Source organism: Cyprinus carpio, chromosome B12, assembly GCF_018340385.1.
Source record: "Cyprinus carpio isolate SPL01 chromosome B12, ASM1834038v1, whole genome shotgun sequence".
NCBI classification, from domain to species: domain Eukaryota; kingdom Metazoa; phylum Chordata; class Actinopteri; order Cypriniformes; family Cyprinidae; genus Cyprinus; species Cyprinus carpio.
The window spans coordinates 733,850-756,848 of record NC_056608.1 but is presented as its reverse complement, the minus strand read 5'-3'; the positions used below and the strand labels follow the sequence as shown (position 1 = coordinate 756,848).

Genomic DNA, 22,999 nt, shown 5'->3' with positions numbered 1-22,999 from the left:
AAACCAGCAGCATTTCCACTGTGAAATGAATCAGATATACTGTAGTAGAAATGCAAATTTCAGTGTCATTTTCTATTAATTCTATTGAAATTATGACATTAGATTTTTAAACATTAGACAGTCCTCTGTCAGTAGATTCTCCTTCCACAGTTCACCTAGAGTGAGTTCAACAACATCTCCAGAAGCATTCAACAGACACAAAATGAGCCCTTTAAGGGGAATATTTATGGAAAATGGCAATGTTTCCACTTTAAAATGAGTCAGTAAGGTAGCTAGAACACTCCTAATGAAAATGTATGGTTTCAGTATTGTCTTCTCGTAATTTCATTGAAATTGGCATTACGTTTTTATTTTCAAAACCACTTAAACCTCCTGCCCTGATGCTCCTCTTTTCATGATTCACCTGATATGAGTTTAACAACATCTCCAGAAGCATTCAATAGACACAAAAGATGTTTTTTTCTGAGGAAAAAGAGAGTGTTTGTCAAAAAATGGGAAACATTTCCCCTTTTAAATGTTTGAAATGGTAGCTATTTATTAATTTTACATGTTCTTTGTTAATTTTACAGTGAAAAGCTACTAGTTGTAGCTGTTTACTGTAAATATACAGTGACAATGTTACAAGCTTTTTGGTGACTATGTTGTACAGTTCATAACTGTACAGTCAAAAATTGTTTTTAATATGTAAATAAAGATTATTGGACTATGTTTTAGGAGACTACTTTTTTAAAAAATATTTTAATATTCAAAATGAATTGTATATGGTTGTCATCTTTGTTCCTGAGAATAATTTACCATTTAATTTTATTCTTTGCTTTATTTTATAGAAACTGCATTACATTTTTATTCTCAAAGCCTTAAACCACCATGCATAATGTTCACCTGCTATGAACTCAACAACATCACATAGACTCACATAGACACATAGGTGAGTTTATAGTTTGGTTTTGTGCAATATACATTTTATTTTGAAATAATAGTTAATAGTAAAGTAACTGTGTATGTATTTTCTGTCACAACCATATGAACTTTGTCCTGCAGAGTTGCTTGGGATTCTGTGGAAAATCGATCTACGTTTGTTTAGGTCCTACTAGTAGCTTACAGCACCAGCAAAATAAAAAATAAATGGCTACTGTGTTTAATATGGTTATTTTGTCGTCCCTGTCAAACTGAGGTGACATTTCAAAAGATGGACATGAAATCAGTTTGAAACCATCCTGAAATCTCAAATGAACAGATGTGATTTGTCAATAATTTGACATCAGACACACTGCTTTTGTGTCTGACAGTGTTTTGTGTCTCCCGTATTGAGAGATTACAAGGGGGAAATATTACTTCAGATATCAGACTGATTCAAAATCATTTCTATTTGTCACTTCTGTAGCCTATTTTGTTTTTCTATCACTTACATTGTGTATTTTGATTCTCGTTGTAGTATTGTTGCCGCCACCGCCATGTCATGGAGACATGTTTACAGAGGATTGTTTCCTGAACCTGGGAGAATAGCCTACAATACCGGCTGTGCACAAAGGCTGTTCCTATAAAGTGGGGCAATTCCAACATTTCAAGGACAGTCTGGCGCTTCTGACTCACGGCATATAAGTACGTTTTCATATTTAAAGGATTTGTCACTAATGATTCAAACAGAGTTTTGAGCAGTGTAGGGTAGCGCTTGTTGTTTGTCGTTTCTCCGAACACAAATGCAGACATGGTTTTATGTTTACGCAGTGCGATATACAACACAACGTGTAAAAAGACAGTATAAGTCATTATAATCTGTAATTATGTCACCACTGGATGCAACAAATGCCTCGTTTGTAATGGGTTTCATTGGTTTTATCTCGTCGCGCATCACAGTACGCTAAGGGGCGTAACATTTCCACCACACGCTTGAAGTATTCGGCCAATCACAAGGCACTGGATAGCTGGCCAATCACCATACACCTCTCTTTTCAGAATGATGAGCTTTGTAAAAATCAATTTGTTTCAAAAAGGCAGGGCATAGAGAAGCAACAATAATGTACAGTATGTGGAAAATAATGTTTTTGTTTTGTTTTTTACCTTAAACCACATAAACACATTGCATTACACCAAATACATATTGTTCTTTAGGACAAAACATTCCTAAAGTAGGCTAATGTTTATGGAGCATTCTCATAACTTTAATAATGTTTGATAGCCTATATGTTCTCATTAAGTCATTACGTTGAAAAGAGATCAACATTCTCAAATGCTATTTGTACTCGAACATTCTCATATTGTTGAGAGAAAACTTAGAATATTAAAAATAAACGTTTAAATAACGTTATATTTTGGCTGAAAATAAAGTTACTGTAGCAGAACGTTGTAAGGAACGTTTTTGTAGCCTTCACGTAATGTTCACATCACGACGATAAAAATGGCATTTTTAATGTTCTTTTTAAAATAAATAGGCTATTCAAATGACGTTATATTTTGGGTGAAAATAGTTAGTAGTACGTTTCTTCTACCATTGAATAACGTTATAATCGTCATAAACTGGACGTTTAACGTTTTAGAAACATCTCAAAACACGTTTTTAATGCCTAACCTAAAAATTATACCCTAAACCTAAACAACGCTAGAGATAGCCTAATAGCAAACACTTTCCACTGAGTTGTGTCAGCTCATAAGGAAGGAGATCCAGATGTTGCCAGGGTTGTTTGTGAGCACTGGATCCATGCTGATTTACATATTTGACGGGGAATATCTGACTGGGCGCCGTGGCCTCGTGCTTTCATTGTGTGTCTGACATCACATGAGAAATGAAGCGCGCAGGAGCTCAGCGTGCAGAACTCTGTGAGAGCAGCGAGAGAAGCACTGCGCGCCAACACATGACAAAGCACCGGGGTTAAACTGCAGCGGGGTCCGTGTGCATCATCATGGGGATGGACCGGCGGCGGAGAGCCTCGCTCGCGCTCACCTTGAACTTCCTCGCGCTGATCCTCGCCATATCCGCGCTGACCACCAGCTACTGGTGCGAGGGGAACCGGAAAGTTGTCAAGCCCTTTTGTACCGGACCGGTGACCGTCAAACAGACGCACTGCATTAGATACAACAGCTCGAACATCAACGACAGCCGGCTGGTTCAGTATATCTGGGAGACCGGCGAAGATAAGTTTGTTCTGAGGAAGTTCCACACCGGCATCTGGTTCTCCTGCGAGCAGAATGTCGACCTTGTCGGTAAGGATGCGGATTTCCTTCCCATCACACCAGCGAACGGCAAAAAAAAAAAACCTTCGTTAACGTTCCCATTAAGATCTAAAAACGTTATTTCTAAATGTTTTTTAAACGTTTGAACGTCCGTTTTTTTAATGTAGAAAGAATGTTTCTTTTTATGAACGTTACAAGAACATTCCAAAACGTTATGAAAATGTCACATTTGAATGTTCTCTCAACGTTTAAAATACCAATTTTTCACATTTAAAGAACGTTTTTCTGTCAGAACGTTGGAGGAACGTTTCATTCTATCATTTTGAAACTGTTTCTGAATGTTTTTAATGTCCACAACGTCCATTAAATAAATAAATAATAAATAAAAATCTAATGAGAACGTTTTTCTTGTTTATGCGTATGTTAGAGGAACATTCCATTCTATCATTCTGAAAACGTTATGAGACTGTTACATTTGAATGTTCTCTCAACGTTTTAAACACATTTTTAACGTTTAAAGAATGTTTTTCTAGGTTATCCGAACGTTTGAGGAACATTTTATTCTGTAATTTTCAAACTGTTATAAACGTTATTTCTGAATGTTTTTTAAATGTTCAAAACTCACATAGGAAAAAAAAAGAACGTTTCTTCTTGGTTATACGAATGTTAGAGGAACGTTCCATTCTATAATTTTGAAAGCGTTATGAGAATGTTACATTTGAATGTTCTCTCAATGTTTAAAACACCCGTTTGTTAACATTTAAAGAACGTTTTCCTTGGTTATGCAAACATTAGAGGAACATTGCATTATATCATTTTGAAAATGATATGAGAATGTTACGTTGTTATTACTGAAGAATGTTACTGAACATAGTTCTGAGAACATACAGATAACATCAAAAGGACATCCCAAGAACATGTTTCCTCTCAACATTATGAGAATGTAACAAATATTAATTATAAGAATGTTCTATAAACATTAAGAATGTTTGTCTTATAACCCTTAAAAAGTATTAGTGAAAGTCAGCGTTCCCTGTTAGTTGGGTTGGCACAGTATGAATATTCAGCTTTTGAAGTGTGTAAACCTTGTTTTGCCTTCCTAACATCACTAAATAAATTATGATGACTATCAAACAAGCCTGTTTCCTTTTTAAGATTCATTAATGTCAGGGGATGCTGCAGCCTGAATAGCAGCTCAAAAACCTCTCATTTTCATCATATATGTATTGTGTTAAACTTTTGGACAGGTGATTTGATTTAATTAGGGTGTTCTGTCTATCAGGTATTGGGCGCACCTCTAAACCTACTGACCCGTATCCATTACCCATTCAGCGAAACTGCTGTTTTTCTTCTAGGACTAGCTGTAGTTGTTTGAATAATGCTTTCTTTCTTTCTTTCTTGGTATCACTTTACAATAATGTTTCATTTGTTAATATTAATTAACAATGAAAACATCTACTGATACTTTATTAAAATCAAAGACCGTATCTATTCATAATATTTAATGAAACTGACATGAAATAACAATAAATAGTTTTTTTTATTTACTAACATTAACAAAAGATGAATAAATACTGTAACAACTGCATTGCTCATTGCCAGTTAATATTAGTTAATGTAATTTATTTTTTGTTTGAAAAATAGTTTTTTATAATTATATTATTTATAAGGATTTATGCAATAAACATAAAAAAATACACAAAACATATATTAAGCGCTCCAATGCATATTTATTCTGAAAATGCTCCTTTGCCATAAATTCCATAAATTAAAAAATGCAAATTTTTAAAAATATTTTACTAAAAGGCTTGTTTTTATATATTGTAAGAGAGAGAGAGAGAGAGAGAGAGAGTATGAATTAGCTTACAGTTTACTTACATTAAAAAATACATATGTTTTTTATACTACAGTATGATATTTTTTACCATAACTTACATCTAACCAATTAACAGGATTTTACAGTATCATTTTTAAATTCTCTCTTAAAATAACTAACGTTTTTTTCTCACATTAATAATCATGAAGTAAAAACTCAGTGAGTCTCACACCGATGCGTTGAATGTCTTTTCCTCTTGCAGGTGAGAAATGCAGAAGCTTCATAAACGTGGCTCCTCCTCATGAGAGAGGTACGTCTGTCACTCTTCATTATGAACTCTGGGGAATATTCCGATTTTGCATGATGTTTTAAATAGGGTGTTGCTCAGGTCCTTAATGAAAGCAATTCTCCTGATGTCCGCTCTTTTATTTTGCACCTGCTATCTAAAGGTCCAGTCACTTTTAATCAAGCTTGATTTTTTTAATCTTTCTGTCAGCCGTAGACGTGCCTCATTCTCATTCATGTAGATATATGAACCTGTCAATACGATTTCATTCTCTCAGCAGCCAGCAGCGCCAGCATCTTTAGCACAGTTGTTTCTGAGTGTAATTGATAGACGCATGGTCCAGACTAAAGATCCATCAGATATAATGATAGTTAAGCATGATGATGTGGCTCCTCAATGTAATTCAGCTCATTCTGCACTGACCGTGACAGAGCTGAGGTCTAAATCAAGAGTGAAAAAATAATCATCCTTTATATCCCAAATGAAATGCATGTATCAGTATAATGATATTCTTGTGGATTATAGCCACAGAGTTTATTTGTGAGTAATCTATGCATTATGAAGTCAGTCTGTGTTTATCTGGGTGATACATGTACAATGTGTTCATATATGCCTCAATGACAAATACGAGTGTGCACAATAAAGGAAAGGAAAAAAAGTAATTTGTGCCAAGTCCCTATATAGAATTTCAAACTTTATGCCTTTTACATGCCAGTCACTATTATATCTTTTCATGTTTTATGTGCATATATATTCTTAAAACCCATATGTATGAAAGGTCAGTATATATATACAGTATATATACTGTGTACATATATATATATATATATATAAAATGTTTTATTATATACAGTAATATTACATATTACATTATAACACATTAAACCGATCAGGTAACAGTGTTATTTCAAACAAATGCTTTTCTTTTGAACTTATGTTTATCAAAGAATTTTGAAAAATAAAATGTATCATGGTTTCTACAAAAAAAAAAACGAAGCAGCACAACTGTTTTCAACACTGATAATAACCAGAAATGTTTCTTGAGCAGCAAATCAGCATATTAGAATGATTTCAGAAGGACTCGAGTAATGATGCTGAAAATTCAGCTTTGATCGCAGGAATAAATTACATTTTAACATTTATTCTCATAGAAAACTAGGCTACATCTTCCACACTTTGGCATATGTGTGAATATTTTCATCATCCTCCCACTTAAAGTGCATGTGACAGCATGAAGATTTCCGCCAAACTCTATGAAATATGTAGATGCATCCGCATGCTTTCAAAGTTGAAATCTCCTTTTAAATCTAGTGTCAAGTTTCTGGTATATAAATATTTCAACCGCTTCCCGATGGGAGGCCCATCTAAATGAGCCCCAGCGGTTCAGTTTGTCATTCTCCGTGAGTGTCTGTGGCTCCACATCATCTTAATCAGCGGCTCCATCCGCTTTCTCTCCTAATCTTGATAGAACTGGACTCTTCCATCCATAATTTCCTCAGGGCCTGTCAGAAATTCCCTCGATACACATCGCTTCTCTCTCTCATATCCTCACAGGTGTGTTGTGGCTCTGCATCGTAGCCGAGTGTCTCTACATCTTACTGCTGGCCACCGGAGGAATACTCATGTCCATCGAAGTCTGCCATTTTGGAAACGTCATCGATGGACTGAAACTGAATGCTTTTGCTGCCATATTCACAGTCCTGTCAGGTAACATGTTGCATGTAGGGCGGCGTTTCTATAACACCAAAAAACGGAGGATTAAAGGATGATACAGTATGTTGATTCTCAGGGGCATTTTTACCTTTATAAGGACAATTTTTTAACCATAGTAAAAAAGACGTGTCATCTATTTTGTCAGTTCCAATTATATGAAATCCAATTACCAATTAAATGAAGTCGATATTGATAAAAGCCATCTTTGCTATGCAGAAGTGGCATTTAGATGCATTTACTTTGTTTAATGCAGCTCAGAGATGCAATGAATGCATTACCACTGCATTTACAATTGCATACATAAAGTTAGGAGATTAATAATATAAAATATACTGAATATAGAGCTATAATATGATACTTTAAATATGAAACTAAAACCACGAGTAGTCTTAACAAGTGGATTATTGATTTTACTAATTTAGAAATAATTCGGAAATGAAGGGCATGACTTGCTGATTTCAGAACCATGTACTAGCATACTATTACTATTTCTGCAGTAAAATTAGACTAAAAATATTAGTATATAATAATGTAATAATATAGTATAGTAATAGTAGCATATTAGTTTGCAGTTTCGAATTTAGAAACTTTTTATGAATGGCTTATTGAATCATTGACTGATTTGTTCAAACACGGTGGATCATTCAAGAACAGAACACCACTTTGTTGATCAGGGATGCAATGACTGTCGAGCATAGCTATAGAGTAAAACAGTCTAGTCCAGAAAATATTGTGTCTAAATTGTACATCACTACATAATGATTTGAACATAACATTAGCAAATGTATTTATCTATTACTTTGCATTGCAGAAAGTATAAAATAGTAATCTTAAAAGCCTGCACATGTAGGCAAACATGGCATTTCAAAACCGCACTGTCTGACCTAAAACCAGATGAATGGCCACACTAGTTGTATATGATCAGCATGTGCTTGACATCGTTGTCTCTGAATATGATGCTGATTTTTGAGTGATCATCTTTTGTCAGGCTTTATCCTTCAAAGGTCAGCACACTGTCCACTGTCCCATTCAAGCCATATTGTTTTTGTATGACCAATTAAAAAATCAAAAACAGGTCCAGCAAATGTCCCTCTTCTTTACTAGCTATTGCAATGCAGCTGTCCTCGGAGATGCATTACTGGTCGATGTCTGTCTACCTGCAGGCTGTCCTCTGCCTGGTTTTTTGTGGCGAATGTCTTTGCATTAATGTGGTATCAGAGCCCTATCTGTTCCCCAGATACATATAAAAACATCCGGCTCAAAATCCCACATAAGCCTCACAGTATTGGTTAGCAGTACTCTTGAATGTCATCCAGGCTATTTTTGACAATTTCACAATTTAAGGGTTTATGGCGACATATGCGTCGAAATTCAATCTGCTTAAATCCTGTTCTACTTATTTATTTATATATTTCAGTGTAGCATTGACTATGCAAGTCCACTGTATGGAGGGGGAGTTGCACTGTACAGCCAATATCCTACATTTATGCTTATATTATTATTATAATATATATATATATATATACTGTATTATAATATTTTTCATATTATAATGCATACTACTACTACTACTACTACTACTTCAATTGCTACTACTAATAATAATTAATTACAAAAATTAATTAATTATATTAATATAAAGATATTATCATTGTGACTATTCATTTCATATTATATTATATTATATTATATTATATTATATTATATTTTATTTTATTATATTATATTATTATATTATATTATATTATATTATATTATATTATATTATATTATATTATATTATATTATATTATATTATTATCAAGTCTATAATATGAATAGTCAAACTTAGGTAAGTAATATCTTACCTTTATACATTATTATTATTATTATTATTATTATTATTATTATTATTATAATAATATAGAGTTGAGATATTATCATTGTTACTATTTATATTATATTATATTATTACCATTATATTATGTGGCATGTATAGTCTCAGAGAAATTCACTAAAATGTAATGTCCTCATATGAGAACGCAGGGCCTCAGGAGGCTATATTATATTATATTATATTATATTATATTATTTATATTATATTATATTATATTATATTATATTATATTATATTATATTATATTATATTATATTATATTATATCAAAGTGTAATAATAACAAATGAATAATATCTTCCTTTGTAAAAAATAAAATAAAAATCCTATTAATTAATATTACCTTTTACACACTTCAGAATTACTATTGAATGTTTGTACACCACATTTATTGGTATTAAAATTAATACCTCCCACATCATAAAAAATGCACTTCTGTATTTAAATGAGGCTTTGCCCGTCCTAAATGTGTGTCAAACACAGTGTAAGATTGCTGAGAGACCTTTTGTGTCACGGTAGAGTTTTATTATTGCATAAAGTCTGAGGGATGAACTTACGGCCCGCTGTCATCTCTTTCTTGAGCTTCATGAGAGAGTGAGATCATGAACGCTGTGCATCATGGGAACGGGGCTACAACCTCAATTATCTTCTTTCTTCTTTTGACACAATCAACAGAAGAGAGCAGTCGACTGCATTCTTAACACACCAGACGTTTAGATGCAGTGAAGCGTTAAGTACATGATGTATATTAAAAGTTTTAGTTTTAATGCACATTGTCACATAGAAAATTAGTGACTTTAATAACTCATTACCTTTGCTTGATTGAACTCGATTTTAGAGCAGTTGTAGATTCAAGTGTTTAGACCAATCAAAAACGCCAAGTATAACCTTACTTTATTACACAATAGCAATAAACATTTTGTATGTTCCTAAAGTATAAACCAAGCGAAAATTATAATTTTGTCATTATTTGCTTATCTTTGTGTTATTCCAGACCTGCATGATTTTTAATAATAATAATAAAAATAACATTATATTATATTATGAAATTAATCACGATTAATCCCACCTAAGATTAAAGTTTTTAAATATACTTTTACACACATTCAATCTTCAAATTAATGTAGAAACAACATATAAACAGTATATTTTTTATATTCGTTTAACGGTGTCTGTTTTATGAATGAAGGCGAGTATCACTGATACCAATACTACTGACTACAACAGGAAATAAATATTTTTTCATAAAACATAACATTATAATTGAGAGCTATCAATTTTAACAATTCTATTAGACTTTAAAAAACTTCTAATTTAAGTGAACTTAAAACAATCTTAACATTTTTTTTCTATCCATTATTCTAATTTTTTTATTTATTTATTTATCAGGGACAATGCAGCGCACATTGTTACATACATAATTATCATAGACAAAGCCATAACAAAATGTGTAAATGTGTTGCATAAAAGGTTTCTAGCCAGTAGGCTAATTTCAACCCCCAGTCCCTGGTCAGGGCCTTTCTAAAAACATAAAAAACTACGTAGTGTAAACTACACAATCATGCAACAAATACCTTATAAACATTAACATTTTACACAATCCCCGACCACATTACACTATTACAACACAACACAAACACATCATATCCAGCACAGACAATACATTGCAGCAAAAAATGAGTCAATGTCCACATATTTGATTTTCTTTCAGCCAGTGTTTCACCTCTTCTATTAAATGTTTTCAGGTTGGTTTCTGTTTTTATTTTCCGTTGGTAAATCATTCCAAAAAATGGGTCCCTATCACTGAAAAAAAACTTGAGTGGCCAAAAGTGGGTTTTGCGCCCCTCTGCTATGCAGTTACCACCCGCTGCTCTCCTAGTGGCAACTCCCCTTGTGTTTATTTTTGTCACAAAAGGACAGAGTACGGCTGGAGCTTGATTATTTATACATTTAAAAATCAGTTTAAGAAAAGAGAACTTAATAAAACTCTCAAAATTTAAAAGCTTGTATTTCTGTACAATCAAAACAGTGATGCCCACATAATTGGTTTCTGATCCATTATTTTCAGTGCTTGTTTGTATAATGACATGATGGGTTTGACTGTTGTCTGGGAGGCTTGGCCCCATACAGTAACACAATAAGATAAATGAGAAAGTATCATAGCATGAAAAAACAGCAAAGCTGCTTTGACAGGTATATGATGCCTAATCATTCTAAAACAGTTTAGGTTTGTCCGAACAGTCTTACAGAGTTTGTTAATGTGTGTATTGAATTTGAGTTGGGGATCCAGAATAATACCTAAAAATTTTAATTCCTCAACTTCCTCTATGGCTTCTTGATCTATTTTAATTGTACATTTAATTTTTCCTCTAATTGAGAAGCACATAGATACCGTCTTTTTTTGAAGTTAAGCGTCAGATGATTTTTCTTTAAGCCACTGGGATATACCCTCCATTTCCTTAGTGAGGGTCTCTGCTACTATAGTTGGTGTCCTAGCTGAAGCATAAATTACTGTATCGTCAGCATACATTTGGCAGTTAGCTGACTGACAGCATGTAGGTATAGTCGTTTATATATAGACTAAAGAGCAGAGGCCCCAAAATGGAGCCCTGTGGAATACCCATTGTGGATTGTAATGATGTTGAGAGTTCGGTGTTTATTTTAACACGTTGCTCTCTATGCTCCAAATATGATGTAAACCAGCCGATAGCATGTTCAGAGAAGTTGAAGGTGGTAAGTTTATTCAATAGTATGTTGTGGTTCACGGAGTCAAAGGCCTTTTTTAGGTCTATAAACACAGCTCCCACAACATTACACTTGTCCCATTTTACTCTTAATGTTCTCGGTAAGGTAGCAATTAGCCATTTCTGTAGAATACCCTGCTCTGAATCCAAACTGTTTAGAATTGATAAGTTTGTTACCTTCAAGATGTTCTACTAACTGTTCTATGATAATTTTCTCTAGAATTTTGGAGAAAGCCGGCAGTATTGAGATTGGCCTGTAGTTGCTTGCTTGATTCTTTGCGCCAGCCTTGAAAATCGGTGTAATAATAGCTTTAAATAATAGTTTCCAACTTTGTGGGAATTTGCCCACCACTCTGATGGAAATGTTTACAAGGTGGGTTACAGGTTTAATTAAAGCAGAGCAGTGAGTTGTAATAAAGGAAGTGCCCAACCCAAATACATCCTTTGCCTTAGATTTTTTTAATTTATTAATAATTGTATGTACTTTTTCCTGACTAACCTCTTTAATTTGAAAAAGATCTGATTGGTCAGACTTTATAGTCTGTGATAGGGTTGCTGGTTCAAAAGTCTTAGCAAGCTCCTCAAACAGACTGAATAAAAAAATTATTAAGTTCATTTGCAATAGCTGAATTGTTAGTACTGATAACTCCATTCACTTCCAACTCAGCTATTGTTTTTTGTTGACTAGGCTTAAGTTTAGTAAGGCTACTGAGGTGCTTCCAAAGGGATGCACTATTTCCTTCCGAATCCTAAATCATTGCATAAAGTCTTTTGCTTTACGCAATTCTCTAACTACTGCATTTCTCAATCCTTTAAAGATGAGAAAATCGTTTTTGTTTTGGAGAGCAGCGCTTTTTTTCAATGCATAGTCTCTCTTTTTCATTAGCTGACGAGTGTCATTATTCAGCCATGGTAAGGAGGCTTTTCGTTGCGTGCCTTTGAATGTCTTACTATATTTCCCAATCAGATTTTGTGAGGTTTTTCATCAGAGAGTTACAACAATTTTCTAAATCATTTGATTGTAAAACATTATTCCAATCTAAATGATCTAAATCATTTTTAACTTGTGTCAACTTAATTTTAGGGATACCCAGGTTCCCTTGTTTACTTTCGTTCGTAAATTTGGGTAAACGCTGTTTAGTGAGTTTCCGTACAACCATGGTCATATTGTGATCAGAGAGCCCTGTTAGTAAATTATAAGTTCTAATGATTCTCTGTGGTCTGTTAGTAACTATCAGATCAACTATAGTTTTACTGAACTTAAAACAGTCTTCACATAAACCCATTATAATAAATGTCATATTTAGTTACCTGTGCCCTTCAACAAGTAGGAAATGTAAAGAAATTGAATAAAATTATCAAACACTAAATTCTAAATTAAATATAGATGAATCCTTAAAGCTACAAAAGTTATTGATTTCCTCTTTTTCTTTTGTTCTTTGATTAACAGACATCGCAGCAGCTGGGTTATTGGGTTAGAGCTGCCGCTGCTGAACATGATGCAGATCTGACACTCTTGCTCATATTTTCATTTGTGCTTTAACTCTTCCGCTGCCAAACACGGAATTTTCCATTATTTGTGAGACAATGCTTCCCTGCCAAACATGGAATTTTTCAGGTTTTCGCATTCCCGCTGTTATATTCTCAGGGGCACTATTATGCATCCCCTGAATGAGTCTAGAATGTGCAGATCAATAATACAGGTGAGGAAGATGCAGAAACAAGCAATCTTGTATGTATGCATATGCATAATGAAAAAAATTCAATCACCAACAATAAACAGCATATAAATGAAAACTGCCTAATGTTACAGCGTGAACTGTCAATCCAGGAAGTGGTAAAGGACTGTGCAAGCTCTGAGAGTGCTGATAGAAGTGATCTACTGCATCTTTGCATTGAGATGTAGTATTTGATAAAAATGCGATTATCTCAGCTTTTTGCTCAAAATGTTGCCTTTTTTATGAAACCTACCAACATTCAAGTGTTGATAAAAACAATGCTTGAAGCTCGAATAAAACAGATTTTTAATGACATTTTTTACTGACATGTGGCCTGACAACGTCTCATCTGACCACAGTTCACTGATGTTATATTGAAGCTCCTCGTCACCTGTACAGTTTCCGCGCTCATTTGTTTAGCATCTGGTGAAGTGTTGAAGAGGAGTGAGCATCTGAAAAGTCTTCTGTTTGATGTGGACGTAAAGACATTCTGCATCTAAATAAACAAAATTCTTGTCAAGAAAAAAGAAACAGAAGCAGCAGTTGTGAGTGGAGTAGCTCCTGCATTAACGATGTTAAATATTTTTAATGCTATTAAATTAATCACCTGTGATAGCACTAATTTATATTATATTTGTTACGATCACCAGCTGGAGTGCCCGTGAACTCCTCCAGAGGGCACTCCATCCCATAGCTTTGCCATTCACCCTTTACTTCATTTCCCATACTCCTTTGCCTGGTATCATCAGATCACAGCTGTCACATATTAGGAGGACTGTGAAGGTTGCACTCATACTCGCACACATGACTGACTATTGTTTGCCTGTACATTTCATTGTCTCCTGTGTTTTCTAACCATGTTTCCTTGCCTTTGTGTTTATACCTTGGGCAGTCTTTCAAACTTTTGATTGTTTGCTGCCTGCCCTGACCTTTGCCTGTTGTTGGATTACGCTTTTTGCCTTGGATATTGTTGTTTGCAACGCATGTCTGACTATGCTCTTTATAAAAGCCTTGCATTTAAAACAACTCCATTGTGTTAGTAAAACACAAAAGTGCTTGTAAAAGTGCACAATGCAGGAATAATCCAAAAACAGTCCTTTAATGATATATCCAGACAAGAAACAGAAAGAATCCAGGTGCAAGTGGTAGTACAACCAAAAAAGATACAAACAATAGCAGACAAAGGAACCGGGGAAAACACAGGACTTAAGTACTAATAGACAAATGAGATAAACACAGGTGGAACCAAATTAACTAGACAGGGCAACTCAAGAAAACTTGGTCAAAAGGAAGAATAGGGCAGGAACAGGAACACAAAAGTCCATAACTGTGACAGTTCGCCCCCCTCCCAGAATGGCACATCCTTGCGCCGACAAAAACAGTCCAACAGAGGAGGAAGGGTGTGGGTTCAGGAGGTGGGCGTGGGGCAGGCAAGGAGCAGGCAATGAAAAATAAGCAAAGTTCATTCGCGGGATGACGACTGACTGGTCTCTGGTTTGAGTGGGGCTGGAAATGTCTTCCTCGGCGAGGCAGACAGAGAAATACAGTCCATTTCTCTCCAGCACCCACTCCATGAAAGCGGCGAAATCCTCCTTGGGACCGTTCGCTGGCAGGCGTGCCTTACTCCGCTCGTTCAGGCTGGTGTGATAGAATACGCTGAGCGAGCAGTCAGGGAAGTGTGTAAGGCACGACAGATCTACAAAATCCCTGGTATGGTCCTCCACCAAACGGTCCTGTTGCTCCATTGATTTTCACCATTTACAAGGGGTAGTCGGTGATTTAATTGCCGTCCGAATCCAGGATGTCGGTGTTTTTCCTCTCACCACCCCTGTAAAATTCTCGGCCAAATTACCTTTTGTTTTTGACAAACACTGTGGTTGTGTGGTAATTTAATTGCCGTAAGAATCCACATCTCTGAGTTTACAAGAAAAATTCCATGCTTAAACCCTTTTTGAGCACTCCCGAACACCGTAAGGTACGTTAACTGTTGTACTTAGGTGTAATTTGCATACATATTTATTTCTGAAATGCTGGAAAGTATTAAAAAGAACAATACTTCATAACTGCTCACAGCGACTGGGAGCAGAAAGAGAAGAAAAGCACGCAAACATTCGAAATGGGTCTTTATTATAGCAGCAGCAGGTATGCAAAACAGTTTTAATATGTGTATTATAAACGGATATGTAGGCTACATAACTATATCACGTATAATTATATACAACTATAGCGCGTCTTTTTAAATAGGAGATTTAAATAATCAAATAACAAATAGGATTATATATTATAAAATATGTTTGGAATAATAAGAATACATTTTACATAAGTATTTCTAAATGCATTTTCCACAATAATAAGAATAAAATTCATTTTATTTACAGCAGACAATTATGTGACTGGTCATGTGAGCAGCGCGTTCCCAGGTTTGTAGGATCACAGAACTCACTCCTCCTCTGTGAATAGATCACCATCCGAATCCATGAGTTTTATCTCTGAGGTGATATGTAAATTTATTTTTACAGACGTCTACATGCGAAACAATGACTGTCCGAATCGGGCTTAAGGCAGGAACAAAAACACAAACAAAAGTCCATAACTGTGACAATTATATTATATTATATTATAGATAAGAAAGAAAAAAAAAAAATAGAAACAACAATAATCATCAACAATAATCAAAAACTATATCAAAAAACCCAAAACAAAATTTAATCAAAAGTTCATTCAGGCAAAAAAACACATAAAAGTACCATAAAATGTCCTTCGAGCTATATTGTAAGTCTTCTAAAGTCAATAGTTTAGTATGAAAAAGACTTTAAGCTTATTGGTTTTAAAATGCCTCGTACCCAAATGCGATGTGGCAGGTTTGAATATTTGACAGCAGAGGGTCATTGGAGAATCTCCTGAGAATCTATTTTGTGTTTTTACAGTATTAATCTATTATATAGTAAGCCTGAAGGAATCAGTCACATCCTATGCTCCATTTGTGCTGGCAGTTTGCTGGGAAATGAGGCAATAAAAATAACTAATCATAATTCTGATGGGTTATTGTAGTGAACGTGGGCTGAACAGAATTCTGCTGATTCATGAATTAATGCAGTTAACAAGCGCTTTTTATTGTTATTATTCAGTAGTGTGTTTGTGAAGATGTCTGCATATAGACGGAGCGCTGCGGTTGGCATGGAGACGTGAGGGTTATCGGTCAGACATGCATGTGAGGATTTAGATGGACATGATACTATAAGAGACACAAACTGCTTTTTATAGGGAGTCTGAAAGCTCAGACTGTCTTTTTCAGGTTGCTTTTGTTGTTTTTCCACTTAATTTTGTGATTTGCCTTCATTGATATTATTTGCTGTGGCTCAGAATGCAGACTTAGTGAGCTGTAAATAATGTGTAATTTACCTCTGTCCTTGCTATTTCTGCCGAGGTGACTTTGATTGTCCAGACTGCAGGTCTGACGCTGTTGATTATGTCCAGTTTGCCATCTGGCCAGAGCATTAAGACTGCTTTCACTTCCACATAATGACACCATTAAGCAGGAAAGCCTGACCAGCGCTGCTTCTGCTGCTAACACACACTCATTCGTTTATTCATTCATTCATTCACAAAGATTTCCTAGCATGTCCTCTGATTTATATTGAGTGAAAACTGCATTTATACGAGATTATTCAACTGTAAACATCTATACAAGATGAGAATTTTCTAATTATTGGACAACACAGTCAATGCATTGAGATGAAATACATATAATACATAAATAACACACACATATATGCGTGTGTGTGTGTGTGTATATATATATATATGTAGATGAACATAAGTAGATGAATGGCTATGCTATGATTTTGTTTTTTAATTTAGTCATTACAACTGAATGTAATTTATTAGATTTAGTCAGTCAATCTCTGGACATGAGTGATCTTTGACACTGTATTATGTTGAACATCAACATATTTGTGTCTGTTTGTTAATGACAATTTTGTGGATACATTAATGTTTTTGGACTTGTGGAGTAAAAGTTTTAATTTTTGTTTTAAAATAATTGGCACTGAAGGCCCAGAGTGGCATGATGTTACTGGTGTTATTATTTTTTATTTACAGGGTTATTCAATAATCCCATGCATACTTTATTATTCATTTAAACCTAAAGGCTAATTGAGTGAAATCATTTCACTTTGCATTCAAAGTTTTGCTATTATGATATTTCCTCAACTACATCATGGACGATTAAAGATGTAAAAATTCATAAGCCTGTATGTAAGTCACTGAATAAATTATAATTTTCCATGTTGTGCTTAAACAACTAAATTAGGAAGTGTTTCTATTTGTTTCCTAATAACACGTTGTTTGATGCATCATCATCCTGCACACGATAAACATCTAAATATGTTACACTTTAAATTTAAATGCACATTGTTCTGTGGGATCTTTCCCACAACTAACTTATACACACATAGGGAACCATGGAAGCATTGTAATCAGTGCCGTAACACCCCCGTTTTAATGAACAGGTTTGGCTATTTCAGCAACACACAATACTAACAGGTGCAAAAAAATGTAGTATAGTAAAGCTATGAAATCTGCTTAGACCAACATTTCTAATAGATAGAACAATACCTCAAGATATATTCTCTGAAAGCAAGCTTCACAATGTTGCTGCTCAAGTGAATCTTTTTTGTTTAATTGATTAATATTTTTTAGGATTTTCTAATATGGTTTGTTTGTTTGTTTTTCTTTTCTTTTTTTTACATTTTCTGAAATTATACTAAAATTATACCTGGACACTTTTGGTTATGTAGTGTAGTTAATATGAGCTCATGAAAATGTCCATTAGATCAGAGTTAGATGTTGTTGAGCATGTGGACCTGCAGGATTCTGTGGTCGCAGTTTGAGGTGCAGTGTTATATTGTGAGTGTGTGAGATGCTGCTGGTGTTCATCTGTGCTGTGGTTCATCACTGCCTCCTGCTGGTGGTAAATATGGGCTCAGTCTGTAACAGTGTGTGTCTCTGCTGTGGGTCACAGGTCTTCTCGGGATGGTAGCACACATGATGTTCACTACAGCGTTCCAGCTGACCGTCAGTCTGGGTCCAGAGGACTGGAAGCCACAGAACTGGGACTACAGCTGGTCTTACATGTACGTTCACTCATGTCATGTTTTCTGTTGTCTAGGTTTAATAAGTGTTAGAATGAAGCCCAGGGATGCATGTCTTGGTGGTTTTAACTGCTCTGGAAACAATACACTGCAAATGCAAAACCAATATTAACAATGCTTGAATGTGAGCTAAAAATTATAATATAATTTGGTAAAGTTAAATAAGTCACCTGTGATTGGTTCATGCGATAAATCCCGCCCATTGTGTTTGTGCACATTCCATATTCGTGAATCACAATATAAATTAATTTATAAGATTTAATAAAAATAAGACAATCAATAAGAAGACTAACTGAAAAAAGTAAGTAAACAAGTCACACACATAGATATAACCACGTTATATCAAAGTAATACTTAAAATGCCATGAAAACATGATCTTTTTAGTAAGTGATCAGCTTGGTGCAAATTTCAAGAAATGAATTTATATTTGATTTAAAGAAAAAAAAAAGAAAAAAAACCTTTGAAGACTTTGCCTGCTCAGAACACCACCACACACCACTTTATATATATATTAGTGCTGTCAAACAATTAATTGTGATTAATCGCATCCAAAATAAAAATTTTGTTTACATAATATTTGCGTGTGTACTGTTATATTTATTATGTATATATATATAGATACACTCACATACAGCATATATTTTCATACATATACATTTATATATTTATATTCTTATAATTTATATTATATAAAAATATATTTAATATATAAACATAACATATTCTTCTTAAATATATACATGCATATATATATTATATATATGTGTGTATACATAAAAAAAAATAAAAATATATATACACACAGCACACACATACAGTATATTGAGTAAATGAAACACTTTTATTTTGGATGAGATTAATCACGATTAATATATGTATGTATGTATGTATGTATACAACAACTTGTGAATTATTAGTTTCAAGATGCATGTTTTTTGGGTCTCGCAGGTCCATAATCTGTCCTTAATGATGCTGCCCTTGTTAATACCTAGTGATAAGACAGCTGTTGATTTGAAACCCTCTTGACGTTCTTCCTCCAGCTTGGCTTGGAGCTCCTTCACCGCCTGCATGGCCTCCTCCGTCACCACCATCAACAGATACACTAAGACTATTCTGGAGTTCAAACACAAGCAGAAGAACATTGAGAAGAACCTGAAGATCAAGCAGAAGCTGCTGGACCTGGACTCTCCAGACCAGGTGTGGGACATGTACATCAGCTCCGTCCCCAGCACAGCTGAGGAGTTCCTGGACCTGTCCAGTTCTGGACGCAAGCTGTCCACCAATTCAGTCTTCCTGGACCTCAATGACCTGCCGTCTGCACAAGGAGAGGAGTACTGCTGAAGCCAGTCGTCATCTACGTCTCGCTCTTCTAGTGTCATTAACAGATGTGGAAACTTTGATTGGAGGTGATACGTTGAGATTATATAACTGTTGCATAATGTTTGGTTTGATGTTGTGCTGTTGTCTGAAGGTGGTGCTGTGAGTTTTAGTTTGTTATTAATGTGCTGAAGACATTGTATGCGTAAAATGGATTCTGGAACCAGACCTGCGACGAATGAACGACTTTCCTCAATCCCAGAGAATAAAATGTGACACAAGGCATTTTTTAAAATCTAACCATTGAAATTGCATTAGAAATATTCCCATTTTCTGAGAGCCACCACACTCATCCAGTAGAAAACGTCTTTTTGTGAAAGCTGCCTGCTGCTTTAGATTTTCCCTCTCTGCTTTATTATGAAGTCATTTCCAAATCGATTCTGAGGGTCTGTTTTTTTTAAACATGCAATAATGAGACACAGATTACATTGCTGAGTGCCTTTGTTTGTGCTATTGATCCTGGTTCTTTAACCGTAGCATGCAAAAGTCCTCGATCTGTTTATTTTATAGCCTATTTGATCATCCATAATAATCTCAACACATATCAAATTATGTAAGGATTGCTATTTCATTTAGCTCCGTTTCATTAACTCATCAGCTCTAAAATATAAATGAAAAATCAAGAGAATTATTTTGTTTTTAATTGTTATTCAAGTGCAAAGATCTATGTGTGTCTGTGAAAAGAAGAAGAATTGAATTCTAGATGAGCTAAGCGCATGCAAATGTTTGGGATAAAAGAAGTGATTTAACTGTGGGACGCTGTGTTGTTCTGATTAGGATGGAAGAACATGATCCATGAGGTCAAGTTACTTGAATTCCTTATCATCTCTTTCGATTCTGTATATTTGATCTCATTCAAATCATAAGATTAAATCACTTATCAGTTTATCCATTCATGTATGAACCGTCTAAAGAGTCTCTGTACTGCCAAAATTTACTGTTTACATTTAATGTGCAATAATGAATGAAACATATACATTAGATAAATTATACTTTTTTACAGTAATGTACAGTGACCAACTCCTTCTAGACTAAAGGTGTAAAATGCATGTCAGCTTATGTCAGATTGGTCATGTTTAATTTCTCCTAAGTGAGCTGTTTGCTGTGTTTATTTGTTTGGTTTGATAGGTTGTTTTGTATTTATTGGATTTCTTTGACTTTATGTTGATGAAATGTAAGCAGCAAGACACAAAGTAATCACTATATTAAATCAATGCATTATTATAATGATAAAGAGAAACTTTATAACCTGAATCATGCGTTTATTTTTTGCTTAGAAACACTTGATTGTTTTGGCCAGAGGGTGTCGCTATAGACAATGTTTTACCAACACTGCTAGAGGGGAAAATGAGAGTTTCTCTTTTGCATTTCCCTTTGGATTTCTTTTTTTCCTAGATAAATTAGTCAAAAGTGCCACTCTTAACAATCGTGAACAATAATATTGTGGTCAATAAAACAAAATGCATTTGTATTATAATTAAAATGACAACGTTAATAAAACGAATCACTCAAAAGTTGGAAAATCCTCGTTTATTTTTAGGTGCATAATCTGACCAGCTTGCTTGCTAACTTTGTCCACACTATTATTTTTCTTTCTTTCTTTCTGTTGTAATTATTCTGATTATTTTAAAATAACATGCAAGGTGTTTATCAGTAGTGCCTCTTAACTGTGACCACACTGTCTGTTTACATTACAGGCATTGCCTAAAAAAATTTTTTTTTCAGAAATAATCAAAGTTGTGTGTCAATTAAAGCCCACATATCATAGGCCTATATTTCATATACAATAATGTCTATTTTTTCGTGTACTACCAATCGTCATGTGACACAACAAGGTCAACCCCTTAACTGGAGTTTGATTGACAGGTGATCTGACCAATCATAATACCACCAAACAAACAAAACATTAGTAGATTAATGTCGATGGACTCAAACTTGAAAAATGGTGTGTATTGACGTCTTCTGATGTTCATTCGTGTTTATTTCATGCTATAACTAGTAAAGAGGAATAGATGAACGGTGCACGTGCCGCTTGAACTGGACAGGTCTTTGTTAAGGGTCAATTGTGTTGCTTAAAAACTGGATGTGCAAGCACCAGAACTCGCACTGATGATAAATTTACTGGTATTAACATAGTGCATATTGATTTACCATTTGATGAAACTATCATAGTTGAGTAAATGAAGTTACCTACAGGCTGATACAGTAGAGAGAAAAAAATGTTGTTCTTTTGAACTTTCTACTCATCAAAGCATCCTGAAAAATAAAACGTATCATGGTTTCCACAAAAATATGAAGCAGCACAACTGTTTTCAACATTGATAATAATCAGAAATGTTTCTTAAGCAGCAAAATATGCGTATTTGAATGAATTCTGAAGATCATGTGACACTGAAGACTGGAGTAATGATGCTGAAGATTCAGCTGCGCATCACAGTTATAAGTTGGGACATAGAAAAGCTGTTTTAAATATTTAAGGTTATTATTGTTTTTACTGTAGTTGTGATTAAATGAATGCAGCCTTGGTGAGCAGAAGAGCCTTCTTTTAAAAACATCAAACTCTCTCCACACTTTTGAATGGTAGTTCACCTTTTGCACTCTTATTAGCCAAAAGCACTGTGAGGGGATTTTGTTGACGTGATGCAATTAATCATTTTATTTCCGAATTATGTGAAACATTAAAGAAAATATATTTACTTTGCATTAACATATATATTACATTTTACCAATTTGGGGGATTTAAACAAAGCAAACAAACAACTACACAGGAGCTTAAAATAATCTATTGGCTTTCTAGTGGGCTGCATTTCAGACTACAGCAAATTCATGCATGCAGAGGGGAAATTCAAAAGGACCGGCCTCATCTGCATATTGTCTACATCTGAACCAATTACAGCAGACAATCGAAACCAATTTGAGACACTGGATGTAGAATGTGATTGTAGACCAGCCCACACAGAGGCGCTACGATGTCTGTTTCTGTTCTGTGTAAATACTGCAACTATACATCTATGCTACACAGTTTATTTCAAATCCAGACTCTTTCTGATATGAAGGATGGAACAAACATGATCGAAGCTTGACTAAGCAACATAAAAAAAGACATCAAAATGGCAAGAGCAGAAAAAAAGTGTCTACTGAAACC

The 22,999-nt window shown here is 34.5% G+C and overlaps 1 protein-coding gene across 1 annotated transcript; it reads left to right on the top strand.

Moving 5' to 3' along the window:
• Nucleotides 1–2,675: 2,675 nt before the first annotated feature.
• On the top strand, nucleotides 2,676–20,235 carry LOC109061023 (germ cell-specific gene 1-like protein). The gene is made up of 5 exons (XM_042734887.1): nucleotides 2,676–3,201; nucleotides 5,250–5,297; nucleotides 6,828–6,980; nucleotides 18,347–18,458; nucleotides 19,518–20,235. The coding sequence occupies exons 1-5, from the start codon at nucleotides 2,901–2,903 to the stop codon at nucleotides 19,816–19,818; spliced, it is 915 nt and encodes a 304-aa protein (XP_042590821.1). The 5' UTR covers nucleotides 2,676–2,900; the 3' UTR covers nucleotides 19,819–20,235.
• Nucleotides 20,236–22,999: the final 2,764 nt, after the last annotated feature.